The 19,155-nt window shown below is 34.8% G+C and overlaps 2 protein-coding genes across 8 annotated transcripts in view; both read left to right on the top strand.

Annotated features, from left to right (window-relative positions):
• The window catches only part of LOC101901791 (protein scalloped), a 415,109-nt gene extending 397,694 nt beyond the window's left edge, over window positions 1-17,415 (top strand). For 4 of the 7 annotated variants that reach the window (XM_059127348.1, XM_005180246.4, XM_020035645.2 and 1 more), the window contains exons 4-11: window positions 2,667-2,797; window positions 10,787-11,233; window positions 13,874-13,914; window positions 14,103-14,295; window positions 14,426-14,488; window positions 14,556-14,725; window positions 14,796-15,030; window positions 17,277-17,415. In XM_059127348.1, coding sequence (XP_058983331.1) covers window positions 2,667-2,797; window positions 10,787-11,233; window positions 13,874-13,914; window positions 14,103-14,295; window positions 14,426-14,488; window positions 14,556-14,725; window positions 14,796-15,030; window positions 17,277-17,390 — 1,394 coding nt within the window. In that variant the 3' untranslated portion in view covers window positions 17,391-17,415. The remainder of the gene's footprint in view (window positions 1-2,666; window positions 2,798-10,786; window positions 11,234-13,873; window positions 13,915-14,102; window positions 14,296-14,425; window positions 14,489-14,555; window positions 14,726-14,795; window positions 15,031-17,276) is intronic. The other 3 variants (XM_005180247.4, XM_005180249.4, XM_005180248.4) reach the window with 3 other exon arrangements.
• LOC101889230 (serine/threonine-protein kinase minibrain-like) lies at window positions 17,392-18,857 on the top strand. Its single transcript, XM_011292887.2, has 2 exons — window positions 17,392-17,438; window positions 17,480-18,857. Exons 1-2 carry the CDS (start codon window positions 17,392-17,394, stop codon window positions 18,855-18,857), a joined length of 1,425 nt encoding a protein of 474 aa, XP_011291189.2.
• The last annotated feature ends 298 nt before the right edge of the window (window positions 18,858-19,155 follow it).

Below are 19,155 nucleotides of genomic sequence, written 5' to 3'. Positions count from 1 at the left end.
ATAAATTTCTTAAAAACTATGAGATATGTGGTGTATTCTGAGAGTTATAGTTAAATTTTGTATAAAAGATTTCTTATTATGAAATTAATATTTTATATTATTTTTATTAATTAAATCGGAAAAAGTTGAAGAAAATTTCATTTAAAAATTAGGAAATATTTTCCTTCTTTTTTTGCAACTTTGATGCATATATTTTCTTGATATGTAATGGAAATAGAGATCTCTCTTGTGTGAAGACTTATTTATGAAATTTGATAAGGAATATTGTTGTATTCGAAGTCATCCTCCTAAACTGATGCTTTATGAGAGAATTTTGCAAAAACTGTAATGAACACGATGGAAACTAGATCAAAAAATTAGGAAATGTTTTAGCGTTCTATGACAAGGTTGATGCAAATATTTTCTTGATATATAATGACAGATATGACAGAGATTTCTTGTCTTTGGTGACTTACAGTGAAATTTGATAAGGAATATTTTGGTCTTCCTAAACAGACGCTTTGTAGGATAATTTTTCAAACTCATATGAAGTTGGGCTTTAACCCAAAAATGTGTTTTTAGTATTTATGAATTCCTGCCCGTTTAAATAAGTTTTTAGCTATATTTTGAAAAATATAAACGAATGGAAGGAACTTGAAAATTTAAAAAAAAATCCGTCAAAATTACCACTTAAATGAAAACTGTTATATGGGGACTATACGAAGACGTGGTCCTCCGTAAATAATAGTTTGGTCATACTCTGTTGTACCGATTCCGAACTTCAAATACGAAATTTGAAGCAATTCCTGTGAACAATTCCCCTAAAATTTTCAGAATACCGAATATCGAGTGGTATCGAGATATGGGCTATACGAAGACGTGTACCAGCATTCGCAATTTTTTGTCATAGGATGTAGTACCCATTACGAACTTTAGATACGAAATTTGAAACAATTGTGATATATAATGTCTCTAAAAAAATTATAAAAATACGGAATATTGGGAGGTACTGTTATATGAAGGCTATACAAAATCGTGAGACTGCGTATGTTTTGTCATAGGGTATAGTACCCATTAAGATCAAAAAAATCCGTCAAAATTACCACTTAAATGAAAACTGTTATATGGGGACTATACGAAGACGTGGTCCTCCGTAAATAATAGTTTGGTCATACTCTGTTGTACCGATTCCGAACTTCAAATACGAAATTTGAAGCAATTCCTGTGAACAATTCCCCTAAAATTTTCAGAATACCGAATATCGAGTGGTATCGAGATATGGGCTATACGAAGACGTGTACCAGCATTCGCAATTTTTTGTCATAGGATGTAGTACCCATTACGAACTTTAGATACGAAATTTGAAACAATTGTGATATATAATGTCTCTAAAAAAATTATAAAAATACGGAATATTGGGAGGTACTGTTATATGAAGGCTATACAAAATCGTGAGACTGCGTATGTTTTGTCATAGGGTATAGTACCCATTAAGATCTTCAAATACGTAATTTGAAACAATTTGATAAATAATGTCGCTAAAATCATCAAAATACCGAACATTTGCAGTTACCGTTATATGGGACTATACGTGGACCGACAAGACGCATTTACAAACTTAACCTACCCACTGGCAAAATACATTTATTCGCAAATGTTTAGCCTTCTGTCTCAATCTCTTCGAAAGTTAGGCTTCTATTCTGACCTTAACTCCACCTAACTGTAGAACGTGATTACAATTAAATATGGACAGACTGATGGACGGACACACAGAGCTCGGCGAGATAGGAATATCCATACACCGGATCCTATGTCTTGCACCAATATTTCGAAGTATATATTTCATATTTTTAGGCGATCCCTACTTCCATTTGAAACAAAATATTACATTCCTTGGGGAAGTTATATATTAAATTCAAACTAGTATTGCATAATTTTAGGAATGAGGAGCAAACAATCTGATAAGATCCATCATTTTGTAATATAAAAACCAAAAAGAAAATAGAAATATTTTACCTTGCCTCCATCTTCAGCATTTCATTTTGTGTTCTTTAAAAGAAAAATATGCAGCTACCCTTTTTGCTAACTTACCTTCTTCATATTTTTGTTAGCCTGCTGTTGGCAGATTTTTACATAATTTACATATTTTTGTTTACTTTTTATTATAAAAAAATTTCTTCTCTTCCTCTGACAACCTTCCAAGCCTTTCCTTTTTCCCTCTGACTCTCGCCCTCGCTTCATTAGAAAACATAAAATGTTATGTTTGTCTATAACCTTTTACTCACACACACAAAACATGGACTTTTACATAGTTTGTTATTTGTTTGGTAGTCTTATGATGAATATTTTGTTTTTCTTGTCCTGCCACAACCTTTACCTGGATGGCTTCCTGGCCGATGGCCAGCTGGCCAAAAGAGGAGAAACCAAACAAACAAACTTTGTTTCATACTTGGTATTTTTACATAGCCTTTAGAATAAAAACAAAAGAATATATTTTATGTTTTCTTTTGTTGCTGAAAGACAAAAAAGAAAATAAATTCCTTGCTGAGTGGTAGAAGGGGGTTACCCTTTCTCTACCTATTAAAATATTTAATAAGAGCAATGCTTGGTCTCTATATTAAAAAAAACATATAACTTTTATTTCCATATTTCCATTCATTCATTCCCCGTTTTTCTCTTTCTTCCAGGACGCAATGAACTTATCGCCCGTTATATCAAACTGCGAACCGGTAAAACGAGAACCCGCAAACAAGTCAGTTCTCATATACAAGTTTTGGCCCGTCGAAAATTGCGTGAAATTCAGGCGAAAATCAAAGTTGTAAGTCCAACTGTTATTGTCTGAATTGTGTCTGTATTTCAGTGTCTCCATCATTCTTCGTATTCATTTAAAGTTTTAAATAAGAAAAAAAATACTCCTTCCCATTCCCCTGTCCATTCCAAATATATTCTATGTAATCATATTTATTTATCATTTATCAAATATATATTTTATGATATTTAAAAAAAAATCAAAAATCAATTTCATTTTATTTATCAACAATAGTTTTGTATATTTTATGTTTCGTCCTCTCGATTATCCTATCGTTCATGCTTTTTTCATCCTTTATTCATTTTATCGTTTATTTATTTGTTAATATTTTTAATAGAGTACATCGTTATTAATGAGAAAAAGCAAGTGTGGTTATAAAGGCTTTATTTTTGTAAATATATTGCAGCATATTTTTAGGCGCCAAAGAAATAAAAAACTAAATTTAAAAAGTTCATTTATTAATACCAAAAAAATGTCGCTGTGTTCAAATCATGAAACTTTGCTAAATACATTCTGCTGAGATATTTTCTATTCATTGACGAAAGTATGGAGTAGGAATTCTGCAAAAACTTGGAAGTCGTATAAACCGAATGGCCGATGAAAAGTTCATGTACATAAACTACCTTCCGCATTACCAAAAGGTTAGGAATAATGGATTAGTCTTTAAGAAATGACCAAACAAGAGAACAGTAGCGCAGGATGTAATATGCTTTACTACAAATCAAAGGTTTGGGAGTTCAATACCAGTAGTGGACGGAGCAAAAAAGTGGGTTCTACAAATAAAATGAATATTTTTTCAGTCTTTCCATGTATTTTTATAAACAAATTACAGGTCGAATATTCCGCAAATCATTTTTTTGGTCCAAGGACAAACCCCTGCAGTACTTTTCGTAAAATAATTGTACACATTTCTGAATCCACCTCCCCAGCGACCCAAATACCAAATTCCGCATTTCAAGCACTATCTCTTCACCCAAAATGTCCAAATATAGTAGCATTTAGTACTTTTCGGGACACTTGTAGTACACCGCCTTCTTGTCACAAACCTGCCATCAACAGGTACTCCAACACAAAATTTCGAAATTCCAACGTAATCCGTTCACCCTGAACCAAACTGATCTAAATTCAGAATCATTAAGTGCAGTTCACACACTAAGAGCACATTCCCTAAACCACACATCACACTTACTATCGATCCTTGATTGTTGTAACAATTTCAAGTTTTTAGCTCTATCCGTTCACATAATACCAAATAGTACCTCTCTAGAAGATTAGTACCATTTTAGAACTTTTCGAAACCTTAAAGTTCGATTGTATCCTTTGATACATCTATCCCGCACTCCATCAGTGACTCGTCAATCAGCTATTTCACTATTCTTTTATAAATGGTGTCCCAATTATATCCCAAATTTTTAAAATTAATATAAAACACACATATTTAAGAAAAAAAAACAAGTTAAAAGGTATCAGTCGGTTCTGCCGAAAGAAATATACCCTCAGCTAATGTTCGATTATTTAAATATATTTTGACTTGTGCTATCATTATTCAAATTTTTGACTCTATATGGAGTGCGTTCCGAAGGAAGTAAATAAGTATGATATAAATATTGCGACGTGCTAGGTTTCGACTGCCTTGGTTATTTCCTTTCACAGATATGTGATAAATTTAGGAAAATCGCAAGACAGATAATATTATTAAAAATAGTGGCCCTTTCTGGGTGAGGTACCAGAAGGAACCTCTCTCTTTCTGTTCAGTAAAATATTTTTTTTTAATTGCGGTCTTTTGTGGGAGAGGCTCTAGAAGGAATGGACCGATATTGCCCATCTCCAAACTCGATCTAAGTTTGATAATGACATTACGATGTATCAAGTATGGAGCAAATCGGACAGTCCCTTCGAGAGGTGCGCGTTCGTGCGCACCAGCCAACCAGGCACAACTCCAAGTGTCCTGAAACTGATTTGGTCCAAAGACACATGGGTTCTAATTTTAGATGAGGCACGTTTTGGCCGTGTCAAAAAATATACAGTATTTTTTGCTTACCTGCACAATCAAAAATTGCATGACATCTTGTGCAGCAATGCCCAAAATGCAGGTAGCTTCATTGCACTTATCTGCACAATGAAGCAGGTATCTTTAATTTTACTTACGTGCACAAAAAGTGCAGGTATCTTTAATTTTCTATTCGTATGTATTTGAGCATCAGTGGTGTTTTATCCAGCATAACCATCTTTTAGTGTGGGAGAGGAAGCGAGAATATGTTTTTAATGCATGCTCTTTTCTTGTGTTGTTATTGTTTTTGCGAATACAAAAACAAAAACGAAGTGGTAGTTTTTAGTGTCTTTTTTGAGTTTGCAAAAAAATTTCTTGTGCAGATAAATACAACTTTTGTAACCAAATTAAAAAAAATTAGCAAATTTTCGAGGCAGGAATGTCCAATGTGCAGCTATCGATTGGGCACTTAAATACAATTCAAATGAAGGGATTCAGAAAAAAATGGCATAACAAAAGTTTTTGGTCTGCAAAGGCCAATGCGCAGCTAATGTTGATGCAGGTAAATAGAAACCACTGTATACCCTCTCTAACCATATGGCTGATGGTACAAAAATGTGAAACTTTATTATATTGTAAAGTAGACAGAATGAGGAACAAGATCCTATTCCTCTTTTCAGGCTTGAGTCGTCCAAAGAAAAAAATTGAAGTGTGTTGAATCGCACTATCTGGACACTTAATATTGAAATATTGTTGCGTTTTGCATTTGAAAATTTCCACCACTTTTCCTCTTGTCATTCAATGAACTATATTTTTCGTTATCGGCCCATCGTTGCCACCATAATTTTCTTTGGTAATTTCAACATTTTTGCACTTCTTGTGATGTTGTATTTATTTACGAAACATTGTTTCTATGGCTTTAAACAAAAAAAAAAAATAATAATACAAAATGCTAAAATGAAATTGCATTTTACCAACGTTATAAAGTTCACAGAGAGCGAAAATGAGAAAGAAAGAGAACACACACAGAGCGAAACACTTAACTTACTTTGATATTTCAAAAAGCAAAGATGTCAGTCAGTACTATAAAATACATATACCAATATACAAAAAATATACAAATAACAATGGAAATATCTATGTCGGTATGTAATAGATATGGGTCACAATGATAACTGAAAAATAGTGTTAAACATTTTTAAAAGCGTGTTCTAGTAAAAGAGATCATTTAAGAGAAAACAAAAACTCTATTTCTCTTTATATTTATCGATTCAATTTAATTGTTTCTTTTTTTTACATGAATGTGGCCCAATATTATTTATAAAAAAAATAGAATAATGTTTCAACACTTATTGTTGATAATTTATAAGAACCAAGAAGAAGTTAAAAAGTAACAGTAAAAGTACACCCTCAACCTATGTTCGATTATTTAAATATATTTTGACTCCTGTAATGTTTATTCAAATTGTTGACCCTATATTGAGTAGGTTCAGAAAGAATGGGCCAATATTGTCTATTGGGCCAACATTGTCGGACAACATTTGGACTGCTTCCTTCACTTTATATGAGAAATATGATAATTTTTAGTAAATGTTAAAATGTCGACCGACGTTTTCTATTCTAATACTTCATGAAATACAGATAAAAATATTGGTATGAAAAAAATTACAAAAAATTGAACATTGATATGCAATTTTATGTGAAATCATAAACTCCGATAAATTCCATGTTCTTCTCAGATTTAAGACAAGTAAAAGTATTAAAAATTATGACCCATTGTGGGTAAGGTGCCGGAAGGGGTCCGCAGATATATATCATCTTCACAACAGATCTTGTGTTAGCAAATATGTTTGTATGTGTGAAATTTGAATAGAATTGGATGTATATTTCGCTTTTTAACGCTTTGCGGGAGAAGTTTCAGAAAGAGTGCACCATTTTCAAAGCAGATCTTCTGTTAGTAAAAATAATGGCATGTGTGAAATTTGAAGAGAACATAATCTATATTCTTATTTCGATTTGTATGATCATTTTGGTCATCCGAAATTTTGACCCTTTGTGGGGGAGGTACCAGAAGGAGTGGACCGATACATTCCATCTTCATAACAGATCTTATGTTGATGGAAATATTGAGATGTGTCAAGTCTGAATGGAATCGAATGTTTATTTCATGTTTTGGATTGGGTTAATAAAAAATATTGTGATGTTTATAATTTGAAGACAATCTTATATAAGATTTATGTACTTGGTGTTATCCATTTTCGCACCTAAACTAGTACTGATGCAAATATTTGGATTTTCAAAGTTGGAACAATATCGGATTATCCTTTCTCTTTTTGTGCAGTAAATTATTTTTTGGAAAATCTCGACGTTTTGTGTGGGAGGAGGAGGGAGGAAGGAGTGTACCGATATTGCCCATCTCCGAACTCAATATAAGTTTGGTAATAATATTTCGATGTAGTAAGTTTGGACCAAATCGTATATTCCCTTCGAGAGACAGACAGACGAATGGACAGACAGACATCGCTAGATCGACTCCAAGTGTCCTGAAACGGTCTAAAGCCGTTATTTCGATGAGACATGTTTTGGCCGTAACAAATGATACATAACGTCTGTAGTCATATGGCTGAGTGTATAAAAATTGGGCTGGAGAGAAAGCTCTTGTTCTTGACCAGGCCTGATAGGGCATAATCATTTATTAAAGCTTTTAACAATTTTCATTTGATTGTTGGTCTCTGGGAATAGATAAATATCCATTCAATTTTGTTTTTAAATAAAACTCTCTTTCAATTTATTGGAATGCCCCATAACTCCCGTCGGACTTGTAGTTTTGTGCATATTTGTTTAAATAAATATATAAAAGTATGAACACAAAACAAAAAATACACAAGCAAACAATAAAAAAGACCTTTAAAAACAACTAAAAACTCTTGTAAACTTTACACAGAGAGAATGCATTTAAAGAAGAAAAAAAAACAACAACAACAAACAAAACGCACAGCACAGAAAGATCAAAGAGTATGGGTGCTGCAGATGCAGCTTCTTTTGCTGGAGTGGGGGTAGTGGCGGTAACTTTGAGTAAAACAGGGGTAAAAGAAACAAAACGTCGCGGTGATGGTAATGGTAATGCAGACGAGCTGGATGTGGAGGAGGAGGGAGAGAAAGAGGAGCCTGGGCTTGCTTACACAAGTGCTCAAACAGAAAATGAAACAAACGAAAAAAAAATGAAAACGAAATGAAAGTAAAGTGAAATAAAATTCATGTATTTCTTTTTGACTTTTTGCAACTACAAATACCAAAGGAGGAAAAGGAGAAAAAACCATGAAGAGCCAAGTATTACCCTCACTCTCATTAAAAAAAAAAAACAAAAAACACAAAACAACAACAACAGTAGTATCCCTTCAAATCAAGCCATAAGTATGACGATGATGATGAAAAAATATGTCCGTCCTTCCGCCAGCCCGCAACCGAAACAACCGACCAAATGAAAATGCAATAAAATTTATGCAATGTTGTTGGAGTAAGGGGTTGGGGGTGAAAGGGAATTTCTTTCGACTTGCTATCACACATTCTCTGTTTGCGCGCTATTGCTTGGAAATTGCATACAAATTGTGCGTTTTAGTTCTGTGTGTTTCTCAAAGGACCTCTCAAAGCTTAAAGGCAACTCCTTATCGTTGCTCCTTTGACATTTGTGGCTACCTTTTTTGTTTTTTTTTTTTTTGCTGAACACATAAAGAGAATTAATAAACTAAAGGCTACAACAAAATGCTTTAAGTATAATCCAAAGAGATTGCAATCGATTTTGTGTTTTTTTTTAAACCCCAATAATATCCTTTTGGATTAAATATTGAAATCTTTAAACGAAACGAAACCAATTGCAAGTTAATATCCCGCAACAAGCGTACACAAGTCAAGGTAAAATGAGAAACCAAACACCTTGTGGATTTTTGATTGAATTTTTCAATTTGTCTTCCTTCCTCTCCTTACACCCTATTCCCCATTTGTCAGACATTGTCAAATGAAATTCTTGGCTTGTTGATATGTCTGATATGTCCATGTCCTTTACGAAATGGGTCATATTTAACATGATTGCTTGTGTTCTTTTTTTTTGTTTTGTTACGGATAGCGTCAGCAAATCCTTTGGTCCTTTCACAACACGCAGGTGTATCAAATATTTGTGTTTTTCCACAAAAGGACTTTGGTACATCTTCAATATCAATAAAATGTCGCCAACCAACCAAGCAACCTATCAGCCAACCAGACATTCAACCAACCAACCAACAAGAATTGTAGTTCGATTAAAACACACCACAAACAACAACGTCAAATATCACACATTTTACCACCACAACTTACACAGGATCTTATAGTCGGTTTGTATTGAAGAAATAATACAACAGCAAAAAATGCTTTTAATCGAAAAGCTTTTAAAACCACAGCCAGCCAAATGGCATTGTTGTTTTCTCAAATATACCTCTCAGGTTATGCGGCAAGGTGGGTGGTATATGCGCATTTTTGTTCAATAAGACTTATATGGGGTATTCGATGAAGGGTAAAAGAAACAGGATACTTGTTTGAGGAAAAAAAGTCTTGGAATTCTAAAAAAGGGAAATTATTCTGAGAAATGTTTGTACTATGAAAAGCTGTGCTGAATTTTGGAATACCTTTTTTTACAGAAAATGTTAAAAAGGCGATCGCAGTTCCAGTAGGCTATATTCTATAGAAAAAGTTCGTTGGAATCTTCCATTGAAAAAATCTTACCTCAATTTTTCTAAAGAAAAAAAAATCTGACCTCAATTCCTGAGCGATTTTTTGTACAGAAAAAAACTTGATCTCACTTCCTGAGCGATATTTTTGGTATAGGAAAAAAACTTGACCTTAGTTCCTGAAAGATTTTTTTCTATAGAAAAAATAACTTTACCTTAGTCCCATAGCAATTTTTTTTCTATAGAAAAAAATTTACCTTAGTTCCTGAGCGATTTTTTTTATAGAAAAAAATTGACTTTAGTTTCTGATCGACTTATTTCTAAATAAAAACATCTTGACCATAGTTCTTGAGCAATTTTTTTCTATAGAAAAAAACTTAACTCAGAGCTTGAAGAATTTTTTTTATAGAAAAAACCTGACCTCAGAGCCTGAGGAATTTTTTTGCTATAGAAAAAACCTATCCTCAGAACCTGAGGAATTTTTTGCTACAGAAAAAACTTGACCTCAGAGCCTGAGGATTTTTTTTTCTATAGAAAACCCCTGACCTCAGTGCCAGAGGATTCTTTTCTCTAGAAAAACCCTGACCTCAGTTCCTAAGTGATTTTTTCTATAGAAAAACCTGACCTCAGTTCCAGAGGATTTTTTTTCTATAGAAAAAAACCTGACCTCAGTTCCTGAGGAATTTTTATAGAAAAAATTTACCTGTGGTCGTTCCAGAGGAAAAAACCGATCTTAGCCACTGAGAATTTTCTCTGCTATAGACAAGGATTTTTAGCTCCTGAGTATGTTTTCTATGGAATCATAAAAACAGTAAAATGCGTCTGCATTAAAAAATAAATAAATAAAATAAAAACTCTTACCGAAAATAATGTAATTTGGGTATATCCAACATTTTGTAAATACTGAAATTAGATTATTATTCACCACATTACCACAAGGCTCCAACCTAACAAAGGGGGTGGAAATAATCAACCCCCTCTGCTGCTGCCATGCAAATCCATAAATATCTTACACTCCATGTCCATATATCCAGAAAAGAAAATTATATATCATTCACTTCACAATAACTCCCGAACACCCAAAAAGGATTAACAACATTTACACAAACGGATCGCAAAACAAACATTAAAGGATCATCAGAAGAATCATTCATCTCATTTACAATTTTCCCGATACAAAAGATCTACAGCATCATCACATCACCTCATATCACAACAACAACACCAAACATTGTCCTCTCTTGTGCCTTTGGTCTACAACAGAAACAACACTTGACACAATGAATTTTTAATTTTGGTTTTCAGGAGCCTAACGGAGTTATAGGTGGTCCCGGTTCAGCCAACAATGCTGCCGTCTTGCATTTACTTAGAGAAAAGGAGAAAACCTTACAGGCCATGTCGGGCATGACAAGTTCCCAGATCGTTTCCGCACAGGCGGTAAAAGATCTATCACTGTCCCTTACTGCCGGTCTACATCCGCATGCTGTGCATCCACATCACACACATCCACACTTAAATCCCCATCATCTCCACCACCACCAATCCAGCCACTTACACAGCCATTCGGCCACCACCTCCGGAAACCACCCACAACATCCACACCACCTACACAATCACCTTCCGTCCAGTGTAGCCGCCGGAGCTGCTGCCTCCGTCAATTCTTTGGTTCATCCCTTGCGCTCCGATATGAGTGGGTCAACGACGACACATTTAGCACCACCCCACCCCCATCATCAGCAAGCGGCAAATTCGGTTAGTACCATCAATACTAGCAACAACAGCATCCACAATAATAGTCCAGTGTCGGCAGCAAATGTTAGTAGTTTAAGTGCCATTAACAGTCTGAATAGTAGTCCCACCACCTCCCATTTGACTCAGCATGCGGCAGCTTTGAGTTCAGCGTATTTACAGCAGCAGCATCATCTCCACCACCGTCATCATCAACAATTAGCTGCCGCAGCTGCTGCTGTGGCGGCAGCCTCAACGTCTAATCCTCCCGCTTCGGTGGGTCCAGCTGCCCTGCCATTATATCCGGGAGTAAGAAAGTCTCTACCTACTTCTACTGCAACTACTGCTGTGAAAACAATAACTAAAATGCGTGTTTATCATTTAATGTCCTTGTCTGTAACAGTCTGTGTCTGTTCGTATTAGTGTTCGATAATCCAAATCGAGACTATGTATTATTATATATCTAGCATAGCATATTTGTGTGTATTGGGATCTTGAAGGTCTCAGAATTACTGCGACTTGTACATATATTTCAAGAGTAGTCAAATTCTAAAGTTACGAAATGTGTGTCATATTAAAATATGACGATCGTATGTCCGCAGGGATTATATGGCTTTTGCATGGCGTGCCTGCATAAATAACCCTTCATTTCAGCATGATCTAAAAACATTTCTATAGAATGTAAATGCATATGACATAATGCGCTTAAAGCTGAAAAATATTGCATATAGAAAGCTTTAGAAGTATATATTTGATTCTGTTGGTAGTTTAGAAAATTAGAGTTGAAGTAAAATACGCTTTATGCCCATTGCCATTTAAAAATGGTCTAATATGTATACCCTACAGAACACTGTGCTCATGGTATAATGTCTATGTGCATTTGTTGTAATATGGAGAAGGAAGCGATGATCTGCATAGAAAGTCTACTTATGTATATCCGTCTGTCCATGTATTTTGTAAGCAAAGTACAGGTCGCATTTATTGTCCGAACGAGATGAAATTTTGCACAAATTATTTGTTTGTCCCAAGGACGGAATCGGAGATAATCGGTCTAAATTTATATATAACTTTCATATACATCTTCGTCCGGTTTTCCTTTTAATGTGCACTCATGCGTAATAATAGACCAAATCGAATGTAATTCGGCACATACGACCAAATTGAGCTTAGAAGCAAGTATGCCAGGTTTGGAGGGAATCGGTTCAGGTATAGCTATAGCTCCCATATATATATTGTTCATCAGATTTATTATTTTCGTCATCCACATCCGTAATATGCACTCCGTTACAATGATATTCGGGAATATATATCAAATATAGCTCAGAAATATCTTTGCCAAATTTTATGGATACCGGGTCAGATTTGGATATAGCTCCAATGGTTAATATAAGTCCGAATTAAATGGATTCCTGCACGGACGAAGGTGTATCAAATCGGTTAAAATGTAGCTATAGGTCTCTTATATAGGTTTCATCCGGTGTTGTACTTAAGTCTCTCACTCCCGTAAAATTCTTTCCACAACAACGACATTTTGTCCAAGCTATCAGATGCAGGGACCTAAAGTATCTGGTCCCAGCTACCAGATACTTTAGGTCTCAGAATACATCAAAAGGCTAAATAATATCAAAAAAGCGAAATACGAAAATATCCTCACTTCATTCATTCATTGTGAGTCTCTGAACAAAGGAAATTTGTAAACTTAACCATAAAAAATTCCATCAATTTTGGTAGATAAAGAACCTGTTTTATTTTCGACGAAATAAGCACCTTTTCCGAATTCCCTGCTAATTTTCATACACTTTCATTGTTTAATAGCCACTCCACTATGTAGAAAATTCAAAGTGGATTTTATAGTACTCGGTTTGTAGATCGAAACATTTAAAGAGTTTCACGATCTCAGGTCAAGCTTTACATAGCCTTGATTATAAATAAATGAAAACGCTTTTGGAGTTTTGCCTTTTTGACCCAATACTAAATAACTCTATCTATATATGAAAACTCTTTGTTTTATCAAGACATTTTCTATAAACTATAATATTCAGAATATGAACTTGCTTTTCACATAAAGCTCTAGAAACTACTTCGACATAAAAAAGAATACCAAAAAAGCGTTTTTTTCCAAAAAAAAAAAAAGAAATATATAAAAAATCCGCTTCATTTAGGCCCGGTGTTAATAATTCTAATATTATGAATGAATAGAAAATTTTTGAAAATTTACTTTGACATTCTTCAAAAATAATTTCAACTGTTGGATTATATGAAGCTTTTAAAAAATCACTTAATTAACTTGTTAGAAACTAAGTAACTTATGGAAGAATGAAGAACTCATAAACTCAAATGTATTAAATAATACAAAGGCATAAAAAGCTCTTGACTAATACATCAGTTACTAAAAAAACTAAATTATATTAAGCCGCTACCCAGAAAGCTCTGAAAAGAAAATAAGATATTTAGACAATTTTTTTGATTCCGAACACAACAACAATACTCTCAAATCCATGCACAATCTTCCCTAGACTCGATTTAAAGCAAAACTGATATCATGGCGCCATAACTTGCTTTTTCTTATAATATGATGTTTTAAACGATGTTTAATTGCCTTTCCATCAAAACCTTCTTACTAATTGGAAAATTTCCTTTTCTCTTCTTTTTCTAAAAAAATAGCAATTTTGGCAACCTGGTCTCCAGCCCAGCACTTCACAAGAGTAAGTTATCAGGCATATACAGTCGAACATTGTTATAATGGAAATTATTTTGGGAATCAAAATTGATTGTAATACGGCTTTTAAAGTTGCAAAATTTTTCTCCCTCTTTATAACCCTGTTCGACTGTGATTTTTTTTAATAAAACTTCAATTTTTCAAACATTTATCTGATGGCATTGACCCTTAAAGTTTTTATGATTACAGTATAAAACCATTTGCACAACAACCATATCCCGCCGGTAAACCATCAACAGCTGTATCTGGTGATATTGAAGCAGGTCTTCCACCAGCCCAGCTGCCGTGGGAGGGACGGGCGATAGCAACGCACAAATTTAGATTGTTAGAGTTTTCAGCGTTTATGGAAATGCGACGAGATGAAATTGTAAGTATGGGATTTTGATATGAAATCCAAGAGCGGTATTTTAAAAAATGGCCTTTTATGGTTAAATTAATAAAATGCATATGATAATGATTATTTTATTTCTGTTTCATATTATTAATTCGATTTTCAGTACCACCGGCATTTGTTTGTACAGTTGGGCGGTAAACCTTCCTTCTCGGATCCCTTGCTTGAGGTAAGTATCCAACTATTATGTCTTATGCACAACCTTTTAACCACATATTTTCTTTTCCCCTTTGCAGACCGTTGATATCCGACAGATCTCTGATAAATTCCCTGAAAAATCAGGTGGTCTTAAAGATCTCTATGAAAAAGGTCCACAAAATGCTTTTTATTTGGTTAAATGTTGGGCCGATCTTAATACCGAACTCACTGGTAGTGAAACTGGTGATTTCTATGGCGTTACCAGCCAGTAAGTTTAGTTCGAATCGTCCTCATTTTGAATATTTATCTCTAATCGTTTCCACTTTTTTCTCTTTCAGATATGAAAGTAATGAAAATGTTGTCTTAGTGTGTTCGACAAAAGTCTGCTCCTTTGGCTCACAGGTTGTGGAAAAGGTTGAAACAGAATACTCACGCTTAGAAAATGGTCGCTTTGTATATCGTATAGAACGCTCGCCAATGTGTGAATATATGATTAATTTCATACAGAAATTGAAAAATTTACCTGAACGATATATGATGAACAGTGTATTGGAGAACTTTACAATATTGCAAGTAAGTAGTGTATTTAGAATGAATATATTAATAGAGATGATTACGATATGATATTATATGTATACTAGCAAGTGCCCGCTATTTCGTCAGCGAAAAGTTTTTCCTTTTTCTTAATAGGTCAATGTTTACCTTTACACAAAAAAAAAATCTCCCAACTTTTTCATTTTGAAGTTTACCATCCTCCTTGGTAAACTTCCAAATTAGTAAAAACATTGGACATTGGACACACATCTAATCATTCTGTCCAAAACTATTTCAACGTATCCATATGTAAACCCCAGAAACCAACAAACCAATTTAGTACCATTTAGCACTTTTCGAACACTTATAGTACACATTTTCAAAACCACCTTCATATCTCAACCTATAGAAACCTCAATATCAAATTTGAGGATTCCAGCATTATCCCTTCACCCAATTTAGTTCCATTATATTACATTTCGTACAAATATAGGACGCATTTCTAAACCACCGACAAATCTAAAACACAGATACAGTCAGTATCTATCTCCATTTGTCCAACAAAGACCAGATTTAGTACCATTTAGTTTTTTCCGTACAATTATAGTACACACTTCCAAAACCACCTCCCACCTCCATATGTCAAGACTACACATGAACAGCAACCCTACTAGCAAATTTAGATTTCAAGCACTATATTTTCACCCAATACCAAATATAGCACCATTTAGTACCTTTCGAACAGTATTCATACTCATTCCCAAATCCACCTCCTTCTCTCAAACCTAGACAAGTTATCCAATATACAATTTTACGGTTTCAGCTCTATTCATTCACCCAAAACCAAATATAGTACTATTTAGTACACAAAACCACGTCTTTAGTACAAACCCACCCCAATGCAAACTTTCAAAACGTCAGCTTCATCCGTTCACACTAAATCAAACTGTCCCACCTTCATATATCAAACTTACTATCCAACTTTGATTCTCACATACCGTTCACATGGTACCATTTAAAAAGTTAAGTGCCACTTCGGAACTTTTCGTATTTCCAATGACTCTCATTTCAAATTACAAATTACCAGCTCATTCCGTTTTCCCAATGCAAAGAATTAAATCTTTAATACTAGATAAATCTCGACATTGTGCAAATATGGCCCAATGGATTTATTTCAAAATCCCCAAAATCAGAGTTTAAATTTGCTCGATTTCATACGCGAGTGAAACGTACTCACGAGAGGGAGTACTTTTTTTACATGAAGTTTACTCTCCGCTGTTTGAAAAAGGAGTGGTAGTCAATATGCTTGAAATGGAGTAGGCGTTTACTCTAGGACTAAAATCGTGTCTACATCATTCAATGGATCAATATCCAACAGAAAGTTTATATGCTTCAGTATCTAAAACATTAGTCGAAATTTAATATAATTTATAAATAATAAGATTTTTTCGAGTTTTAGGCCATTTTCGGATTTATTTTATTGATTACAATAAAATGTTCCCAATATTTCGCAATTATCAAATTGCATCTTCAGGGGCAATATTTACATAAAATAGTCAGATTAAGTAAATCTGACTAGTCAGTAAACCTGACTATTTTATGTAAATATTGCCCCTGAAGATGCAATTTGATAACTGCGAAATATTGGGAACATCTTATTGTAATCAATAAAATAAATCCGAAAAAATCTTATTATTTATAAATCAAATAAAAAGGCCGACAAACAACCATATCTCAAGATTATCAAGAAAATATTTACATCAATCTTGTCAAAAAATTCGGAAAATATTTCTCATAAATGAATTAACCCTAAAATATGTTTTTAATATTTATGGATTCCTGGCATTTAGATAAGATTTAGACTGGGACCTATGGTATAATTTCGATAAAAAGGGAGTATTTAACCATATTTAAAAATAGCAACCAAAAAGATCCAAAATAACCAAAATTATCCTCTTATATAACTAGAATAAAAGGATTCCAAAGAATCTTTATGCGAGAGATTCAAATAAAATTTAAGGAGAAGTTACTTTTTAGGTAACTTTACGCCGATACACATGTCTTCTATTTTTAGCTCTACTTTCATAAGATACTTGGGTTTACCGTAGTTATTGAAAAAAAAAATAATTTTGTCGAACAGTATATATTATAAATTTACATATATACTCATGTACTCCTATTAAACTACATACATTTTTTAAAAGAAATATATTTCCCCTAAATCAAATAAATTTTTTAAACCAATTCAATTATCAAACATGTAATTTTCCCCCTTTTACTTCCAGGTAATACAATCCCGCGAAACACACGAGACCTTACTCTGTATAGCGTATGTCTTTGAGGTGGCTGCCCAGAATAGCGGAGCTACACATCATATTTATCGATTAATAAAGGAATAGCATGAACTTCCCTCCATCAATGACAACAATACAAGAAACCCAACAACAGCAACAACACTGTCCACAACACAACTTAATGAATTTAACAGCGGCAGCAACAACAATAACAACAACATCAGTAGCAATGCCAATAGTGTTACTGGTGCCGGAGCAGGGGGAGGCGGTGGCGGTGGCGGTGGTAATAATAGCACACACAACAGTACAACGTCAGCAATGGTTGATGGTGATATGGGTGGTGACAACAATAGCCAACACTTGCCCAATAGTATGGGCCTCGAGGAACGCAGTGTCATAATCGAACAGAAAGATGTAAATCGCAGTCGACTGTATTTGAGTGCAAGGGCAGATAGCAGTGGTGGTGGGGGCCAGCTGCTGCCCACAACGACGACGACGACAATAATTAAACAATCACCCACATCACCACCTAATCCAATGGATGTTCAACCGCCCGCAGCAGCCCATCCACATCATACAACTCAACATCATAATTCAGCACATCATCATCAAAGTCTTGGCCAAAATGCCGAAGGTCTATACTCAGCGGCAGCAGCAAATGATAGTCATGCGAGTGCAAATTTAGGCGACAACATGGATTTATCAACAACATCGTCACAGCAACATCAGCAGCATCCCCACCATCAATCTCACCACCACCCCCTGCACTCACAGCATGCTAATTTGAGACTAAGCAATAGTTCAACAAATCCCAGCAGCCATCTTTTGGATAATTGTCCTTCGACGACGACGAATATCGGCTCATCGTATTCCTCAATACAACGGCATAAACAGGAATTACCTTTACCCCTAACCACCTCCTTGGCCGAGTGTCAACTTACGCCCACAGCAACCAATGATGAAGAAATGGTTTTGGCAGGCCATTCTGCCTTGGGCGGTGTTGGCGTTGTTGTTGAACGTCCTCCCCCACCATCATATCATGCCACCACAGTGGCAGCGGCAGCAGCTGCTGCTGCAGCAGCCAAAATTTACAATCCCAATTCGTCGTCATCATCGTCGGGTGCAACTGCAACTGATATGGATACAATAGCCGCGGCAGCCACTGAAGCATTAAATGCTGCCAACCCCGCCCGTCTCAGTGCCTATGAACAATTTCTGAAACTTTCAGCCCAGGAATATACAACGGCAGCGGCTGAGAATGCAGCTCTTAATTTAAGTTCAGCAGCAGCTGCAGCGGCAGCCATGGCCGCGGCAGTGGTCAATGCAACTGGTGGTGCCGTGGCGGGAGCTGTAAGTACAACAACGGGCGTTGTTGCTTCACCCCTAGTTGCGGCAGGTGGCGGTCTAGGGAGTGGTGGTGTTGTTGTTGGTAGCAATAGTAGTGTATTAGGTAATAGTAATAGTATTGGTCATAGCAATAGCAGTAGTTCTACGGTGTTGCTAAGCACTGCAACGAGTAATAATAATAATGATTTGTCCAGTTCACATCATCATAATTGTGAACGTAATTAGGCGGCGCCCATTGATAATTGGAAATTTTAAGATTAAGAAAATGATAACAATAAACAAAAAAATTAAATTGCAAAGTAACTGTATTAGATTCGAAAATATTTTAAAAGAATTTGTATTTTTGTATTTAGACAATAAATTACACTGGATGTAATATTATAAAATATCCTCAAGAAAGTATCAAAGAAATAAACATAACTTAAATCAGCAAGAGTTGCACTGTTATGTTCTCACAATTGTGTTACCCTCTGATTACATTGTTTTTTCAATGGGTCCAACAAAGACTAATGAATATATGGAC

This window comes from Musca domestica, unplaced genomic scaffold, assembly GCF_030504385.1.
Source record: "Musca domestica strain aabys unplaced genomic scaffold, Musca_domestica.polishedcontigs.V.1.1 44, whole genome shotgun sequence".
Taxonomy (NCBI): domain Eukaryota; kingdom Metazoa; phylum Arthropoda; class Insecta; order Diptera; family Muscidae; genus Musca; species Musca domestica.
The sequence above is the reverse complement of the archived record's forward strand: the minus strand, read 5'-3'. Positions and strand labels throughout refer to the sequence as shown.

Coding starts and splice junctions, on each gene's coding strand:
- LOC101889230 (XM_011292887.2), top strand. CDS start 17,392: ATGAACTTCCCTCCATCAATGACAACAATACAAGAAACCCAACAACA. Junction 17,439..17,479: donor ATACAAGAAACCCAACAACA/GCAACAACACTG, acceptor TGAATTTAACAG/CGGCAGCAACAACAATAACA.